The 7,962-nt window shown below is 45.4% G+C and overlaps 1 protein-coding gene across 1 annotated transcript; it reads right to left on the reverse strand.

The window, feature by feature from the left end:
* Positions 1–254: 254 nt before the first annotated feature.
* Defb129 (defensin beta 129) lies at positions 255–4,429 on the reverse strand. The gene is made up of 2 exons (XM_052723376.1): positions 4,372–4,429; positions 255–694 (listed from the first exon to the last, which is right to left on the reverse strand). Exons 1-2 carry the CDS (start codon positions 4,427–4,429, stop codon positions 255–257), a joined length of 498 nt encoding a protein of 165 aa, XP_052579336.1.
* Between the last annotated feature and the right edge of the window lie 3,533 nt (positions 4,430–7,962).

Consider the following 7,962-nt stretch of genomic DNA (forward strand, 5'->3'; position numbering starts at 1 on the left):
AGGCTTGCTCTCTCCTGGCATCTAAACTTAAAACTCCATCCCTCTCTAGCCCCGTCCTCTTGGGGACTCCTGCGAGAACGACAACATTACACAAACTGGAAATGACTTAACAGTGTTTATTACCTGTCCGTTGGCAGAACAGTTATGTCTTATTTTAATGCCTATGGGGGTAGAGAAGAGCCTGACACTCTAGGAAGAAGACTCACTTCCCTGCTCATCTGCTTCCCTGCTGTTGTGGAGGGTGCTGGCCATGTCTATGGTGGTCCAGGTTGGGGCCAAGGGGCAGCATTGGCAGAATCCCTGATTTGTTTTGTGTGCCCCTTGGTGGGAGCAGTACCGCCCAAGCCATGTCTCCCAGTCCTGGAGGTGACGGACTTCAGAGGGGAGGCATTTGGGACAATGGCAGAGTTGATATTGAGCAAAGGGTTGGCATCTTGGATTTGGGAGAGTAGGGCAAAGGTGTGTTTTCTTTGCATCTCTTCTCTGGGTTTCTTTTCACTCTTCAGCATCTCCACCATGTCGTTGTCCGGTATGTGGGGTATTTCATGTCGAAGGTAACTTTTAATCAGTTCAATCACTTTGGGGCCAACACAGCATTTTTTGGATTTGCATTTCTGTATCTCGGTTTCCCCAACGAGGCAGCTGTCTTTGCATTTCCCAAAGCCTATTAAACATTTTTTCACAGTCAAAAATTCTACATAGGGGAGAGAAAGAGAGAAAGAGAGAGAGAGAGCTGGGTCAAGGTTAATCATTTGAGATCTCCAGACTGCTGATGGAAGAGCGTTAGAGTGGGAGGGGTTTGTCAACCTTCAGGGACAGCATTTGATGATGGTGCTGCCTTAGGCAGACCTGGAAAGTCACTGTACACTGCGGAGCCCAGAGTAAAACTCTTATGTAGTCTCCTTTCCTTGAGTAGCTTTAAAAATCAGAGAGTGGAGGGGCTTGGTGGCACACACCGTTAGTTCCAGCACTTGGGAAGCAGAGACAGGCAGATTTCTGTGAGTTTGAGGCCAGCCTGGTCTACATCATGAGTTCCAGACTAGCCAGGGCTACATAATGAAACCCTGTTTCAAATTTAAAAGCATCCAAGAATGGACTGGGGACATAGCTCATTGGTAAAGTGTTTGCCATGCAAGTGTAAGGAAGTGAGCTCAGCACCAAGACTCTATACAAAAGGCAGGGGTGGTAGTGTGTGTGGGAAGGCATTGAGAGACAGGTCTCTGGGGTTCACTGGCCAGCTGGACTAACCTGATTAGTGAGCCTCAGGCCAATGAGAAACCCTATCTCAAAAAACAAGATGAATGAGTCAGGCTATGGTGATGCTTGCCTTTACTCTAGAGTTTGGGAAGTAGAGGCAGGTGGGGCTCTCTGAGTTCGAGATCAGCCTGGTCTGCATAGAGAGTTCCAGACCAGCCAGGACTACACAGAGAAATCCTGTCTCAAGACCAACACAAACCAACAAAAACAAGGTGAATGGTACCTGAGGAAAGACACCTGAGGTTGTCTTGTGGCATGTACGTGCACACACACACACACACACACACACACACACACACACACACACACACCAAAGTTATAAAGAGGAAGGAAAGATATGAAGCCCAGTTCCTTGATTTCAGAATGTTCCTCCATCCCTCCTCCCTCCCTCCCTCCCTCCCTCCCTCCCTCCCTCCCTCCCTTCCTTTCTTTCTGTTTGGTAGTACTGGGCTTTGAACCCAGAGCTTTGGGCAATCACTCTCCTCTGAGTACATCTCCAGCCCTAAGACAGCATTTTTGACCTCCAGTCTTGCATCATCCATACCAGCAGAGCCTCCCATCCCCCTCTATAATCCTATAAAACACCAATGTCAGTAAAACCCGCCATACAATGAATCCAAGAAAGAGTCATGATTATTATTTTAACATATGCTAGCTGTGTACATTAATGAATTCAGTGTGAGATCTCAGCACATGCATTCAGTGTGTGTTGATCAAAGCAAGCCTTTCTTTGTTTAAGCTCAGGTAGTTACTGGCATATTCAGTTTGACTATTTCTTTTAACTTCCATGTGAGACAACATGCAGTACTCTCCTTTCTATGTGAAAGAATAAAATGATAATTTGCAAGAAAAAAGTGGAATAGGGGAGCTTATATTAAGTGAAATAAACCAAGAAAGAATTTTAAAACAGAATTAATAGGATTTTCAGAAGTGTTGTCTTCTTTGAAGTCCATGGCCTTTGACCTCCCTGTCAGTCACTAGACCTACAGTTCCTGGCACATGGCACTCTGTCACTTCCACCCTCTGGGTACTCTGCCCATCAGAGCTCTTATTTGTTACTGTAGTTTCCACCAAGATCACTCTCATATTATTTATTATCTCTAGCTTAATTTTCCACCGATTTTAGTAATTTATCTTTATCTGTTGAATGTCCCATCCCAGTGTCTCACTGTTTTCCCTCAAGAAGTCTTTTCTTTCTCTATTAGCCATCTTATCAATTTTATGTAAATTAGAAGTGATCTATTTAGCATCAGATAATTTCTGAAGGTTATAGCGCCCGTGACAGATTGGGTCTGTCATCATCCTGCTGTGGAAGAGAAAGAGGTTCAAGAGGCCACACCCCTCCCTGAGAATCTTTAGGTAGCTAAGGATGGCTGAGGAAAGAGATTTTCTTCAGTGGTGTGGCTACTGATAAGTTGCCCATGTTCCTGTAGATAGCCCCAGCATTGCCCATGCTTCTGAAAACAAAACTAATAAAACTCACTGGGCCACCAAAAAATAAAAAGACATGAAGTTAGAAAGGGAGTAGAGAGAGAGAGGAGGGGGCAAGAGAAGGTGGGGACTGACTATGATAAAATACATTACATATATATACAGATATCATAATGGAATCCAATTATTACATATAATTAATGTATGTTAATAAAACGTAAATAATTTCAAAAAATATTTTCACATATGTATTCATGTTGTTATTCTCATACATCTTCACATTGTTCTCATAAGGAGTACAAAACAGAAACATTTTAGAACTAGAAACAGTCGCCGGGTGGTGGCAGCGCATGCCTTTAATCCCAGCACTCAGGAGGCAGAGGCAGGTGGATCCCAGTGAGTTGGAGGCCAGCCTGGGCTACAGAGTGAGATCCAGGACAGGCATCAAAGCTACACAGAGAAACCCTGTCTCAAAAATCTAAAGCACTCGAAACAGTCACATTTGTCCATTACACTTGTGTCAGTTTTGAAGCTTGACATGTTTAAGTGACTTTACCTAGGGGGACACAGACTTACCTGTCTAAGTTCCCAACATACAAACATTGCAAACATCTTGGACTCTTTATTTTCTTTGTCTGATTCATTATGATTATTCCAAGGAGCTGGGTAGTTCTTGTTCGCAGAAACAAGACTCCCATCCTTTTCCTTCTTTTTCAAGGACAGTGCCCAGTCCTCTGCCCTGTCATGTGCTATAATGTGTCCCCAGACCCCTTTATGGTAGTTGGAGGGTTTCCAGGAAGACAGAGAGTAAGAGAAATTATAAGACTCTCCTGGAAAAGCTGACATGGAGATGTAGACCTGCTTACTAAATCCTAAAAAGGTTTTTTGAACACAGAGGCAAGGATTTCATCCTTGGTTCTCAGGGGTACATGCCGATTGAACCTTTGCATTAAGAGATGATTTTAATTGGGTCTGGGGAGAGAGCACTTGCTGTGTAAGCATGAGGCCCCGAGCTCTGATCCCCCGAGTCCATGTCAAGCCAGATGCAGTAGTGCCGGCATCTGTAATCCCAGCGTTCCTACAGTGTAACAGGAGGTGGAGACAGGAGAATCCCCAGAAGCCCATGGGCCAGCTAGCCTGGTGTACACAGTGACAAACAGCAAAAGACCCTGCCTCAAACAAGATGGAAGGGACGGACTGACAGCTGATGTCTCCTCCGATCTCAACATATATGTGCCAGTATGTTCTCTCTCACACACATCACACTGTATTCTCTCTCTCTCTCTCTCTCTCTCTCTCTCTCTCTCTCTCTCTCTCTCTCTCTCTCTCTCTCTCTCTCTTTCTCTCATACACACAGATTTTAAAAATATACAAGGTGGTTATGTCAGAAATAGAGCTCACATGAGCATGCTCTGGGCTGAGTTGCAAGCTCAGAGACACATACATATACAGAGCAGGAAGGCTATATAATATGTCAGTTTCTGAATATACAGGCACTACCCAACTCTCCTTATATCTCCTTGACATCTCCATCAGACACGGTCTGGGGATTGGGGCAGCTCTCCAGCCATCTTTTTGGTTGGGAATGTCATCTTTCAGCATCTCTTAAGAGTCCTGGCACCATGGGTAGCCCAGTCTTGCTTCCTCACATCAACCCCGCCTTAACCCAGGAGCCCACATTACCTGATTTCACCTGATACTGCAGCATGAGGCTGGTGACGAGAGGAAAGAGAAGCTTCATGGCCGAGGGATAGAGCAGAAGCCTTGGATCTGGGTTGGTGTTCTTGAGCTCTGGCCTTTATTGGTTTCTTCGTGGCCTTGGGCCATGAGCACTGAAGTGCAGCTAAAACAGGCCTGTGTGTTGCTCAGGGGAGCTGAGTTTTCTCTGATTCTTTTTGATAAGTTTGTCAGTACATTTCTATGTGTTGCCACTCTGTGTCTTGAGAGGAACACAATTTATCCAAGACAAGAAAGAAAGGATGATCTTTATACTTCTTGTTCTTTTATTGAAAAGATTTTTTTTTTTTTTTTGGTTTTTCGAGACAGGGTTTCTCTGTGTAGCTTTGCGCCTGTCCTGGAACTCACTTGGTAGCCCAGGCTGGCCTCGAACTCACAGAGATCCGCCTGGCTCTGCCTCCCGAGTGCTGGGATTAAAGGTGTGCGCCACCACCGCCCGGCTTGTTTTTCTTTTTAAGCATATGTACATGTGTGTCTGTGTGCAGGTACGTGTGTGTGTGAGCACACTGCCCTCATAGGGCAGAAGAGGATATTGGATCCTCTGGAGCTGGAGTTCAAAGTGAGTGTGAGTCTTGGGTGCTGGGAACAGATCTCTGGTTCTCTAAAACATAGAATGAGCTCTTAACCACTGAGCCTTCTCTCCAGCCCCACACTTCCTGTTATTAACACTGGAGCAGGGTGAGTGTAACTTTCTCTGGAGCTCCAGTCAAAGGAAGTAGGCTAGAGAGGAGATGGACCCACGGAGTAGGTACAGTAGGGAGCTCTGCTTTCCCAAGTCTAGGCCTGCAGACTGTTCGACTTTCTACATGCTGACTTGGCACGAGCATCAGGACTGCTCATGGGGCTCGAGGCAGCCCTGAACACAAATGTGGAAGGACACAGCTCCGCTTTGTGGGAAGGCCACACATTCCCTAGGAGTTGAATATTAGATGATCAGTATGATTAATATTATGCATTACCCATTGTCTGAGCATGGTATAGATGGCAATAAATGTGAATTATTGACTTTATAGACTTGACTGCACCTTCCATATTTAAAAGGAGCCCTGTATGGCTCTTGGCAAGACTCAGTTTCCCCATTCTCAATCTCATAACTCAGTTACTTCTGCTTCAAAATATTTACCACAAAGTTTGTTTCTTCTACAAAAAGTACGCGATTAGGGTTAGAGAAATGACTCAGAGGTTAAAAATGAATACTGCTCTTCCAGAGGACCCAGCTTCAATTCCCAGCACCCACACGGCAACTCACGACTGTCTGTAACTCCAGTTCCAGGACATCTAACACCTTCTTCTGGCCTCTGTGGGCACCAGATATACATGGAGGCAAAACACCATACACATAAATCTTAAAAACAATCATGTGATTAATTTTTCTGGCATTTATTTATTTATTTATTTATGTTTGTTTGTTTCAAGACACAATTTCTCTGTGTAGCCTCGGCTGTCCCAGAACTTGCTTTGTAGACCAGACTGGCCTCGAACTCACAGAGATCCACCTGCCTCTGCTTCCTGAGAGCTGGGATTAAAGGCCTGGGGAATAATTCTTTTGTACACTGCGAAGATTTAACATTGTGATTGGTTTAATAAAGAAGCTGACTGGCCAATAGCTGAACAGGATAAAGTCAGGCAGGAAAGTCAAACTGAGATGATGGGAAGAAGAGTGAAGTCAGCAGAGATGCCGGCAGACTCAGAGGAAGCAGGACGTGTAGAAAATGAGGTAACAAGCCATGAGCCTCATCGCAGAGTGTAGATAAGAAATATGGGTAGCCGGGCGGTGGTGGCGCACGCCTTTAATCCCAGCACTCGGGAGGCAGAGGCAGGCGGATCTCTGTGAGTTCGAGGCCAGCCTGTTCTACAGAGCGAGATCCAGGAAAGGCGCAAAGCTACACAGAGAAACCCTGTCTCGAAAAACCAAAAAAAAAAAAAAAAAAAGAAATATGGGTTAACATAAACATAAGAGTTAGCTAGTAACAAGCCTGGGCTATTGACCCAGCACTTATAATTAGTATAAGCCTCAGTGTGTTTATCTGGGAGCTACTGGTGGGACAGAAACTTCCACCTATAATGTGCCACTATCGCCCAGCTTTTTTCTGGTATTTATAAAACCCAGAAAAAGAAAGGTAGCTAGAAAGCCTGGTACAATGGTCTCCATGTTACAGATGTGGAAATGGAGATAAAGAATGTACTTAGTTTTCCTTGAGGCCTGACGCTTGCGGGAATAAACTGCAGCTCACGCTCACCCTGGGTCACACCTGTGCTCGGTGTCCTTGGTTGATATTTGTTCTCTGTGATGAGCTGACCATGTTCTCCTTCCTCTCAGTTATCATGGTGATGCTCCTGACTCAACCCGTGCCTCTAACAGATCCTTAGTTGTCTGCATTGTTCAGGGGCTGAAGACAGCATGACATCATGAACTGATGCACGCTTGCAAGCACATCTGAAATCCCAGAGCTTAGTAGGCCAAAGCAGTAGGGCTGTGAATTTGAGGGACGTCTGAGCTGCATAGCAAGACTCTAAACAGAAAAGAACAGATAAAAATAAAGATGAAACCCAGTCAAAGTACAACCCAGGCTGAGGGTACCCGTCTGGAAACAGGCAACTGCAGTTCCATGAAACAGGGACTGTGTCATAGCCAGGAGCAGAGGTAAGGACAAGGACTCAGTGATGGAGGGCTTGCTGATCTTGGGGCGACAGCTCCATCAGGATGGTGAGCAGGTTAGGATTTTAGGACAGCTGTTGGCTCTCACCCAGGCTTGGTTGGGCTATCCACAACGTATACCCAGACTCTTGGATTCTCCTTGGAACAGCTCCAGTCTCAGTCTGGGACTTTATTCTGCACTGGAGATCTTAGCCTTCCCATGATGCACTGGAGATCTTAGCCTTCTGTGTTGGGTTGGTCAAAGTCTCATGAACTTCTTTTTTTTTTTTGTTTTGTTTTTTTTTTGTTTTTTTTTTTTGGTTTTTCGAGACAGGGTTTCTCTGTGTAGCTTTGCGCCTTTCCTGGAACTCACTTGGTAGTCCAGGCTGGCCTCAAACTCACAGAGATCCGCCGGCCTCTGCCTCCCGAGTGCTGGGATTAAAGGCGTGCACCACCACCGCCTGGCTCTCATGAACTTCTTAATACAAAGAGCAGCTGTGCAAAGGAGCTCTTCTTCCCTCTTTCCCTCTCTCCTTCCCTCCTTCCTTTTCTCCCTCCTTCCTTCCCTCCTTCCTTCCTTCCTTCCTTCCTTCTTTCTTTCTTTCTTTCTTTCTTTCTTTCTTTCTTTCTTTCTTTCTTTCTGTTTGTGTTTGTGATTCTTTGTGTGTGTGTGTGAGTGTGTATGTGTGTGTGAGAGTGTGTGAGTGAGTGTGTATGAGTGTGTGTGTGTGTGTGTGTGTGTGTGAGTATGTGTGTGTGTGTGCAGATGCATGTGCATGTGGATGGAGGCTATAGGTACTGGGGAGGGGTTTCACACTGACCTGGAACTCACCAAGTAGGCCGGTTGTCTAGAGAGCTCCAGACATCCACTATTTCTACCTCCCCCAAATTAAAAGTGC

This window comes from Peromyscus californicus, unplaced genomic scaffold (genome assembly GCF_007827085.1).
Source record: "Peromyscus californicus insignis strain IS unplaced genomic scaffold, ASM782708v3 Scaffold_7__1_contigs__length_154581171, whole genome shotgun sequence".
Taxonomy (NCBI): Eukaryota; Metazoa; Chordata; class Mammalia; order Rodentia; family Cricetidae; genus Peromyscus; species Peromyscus californicus.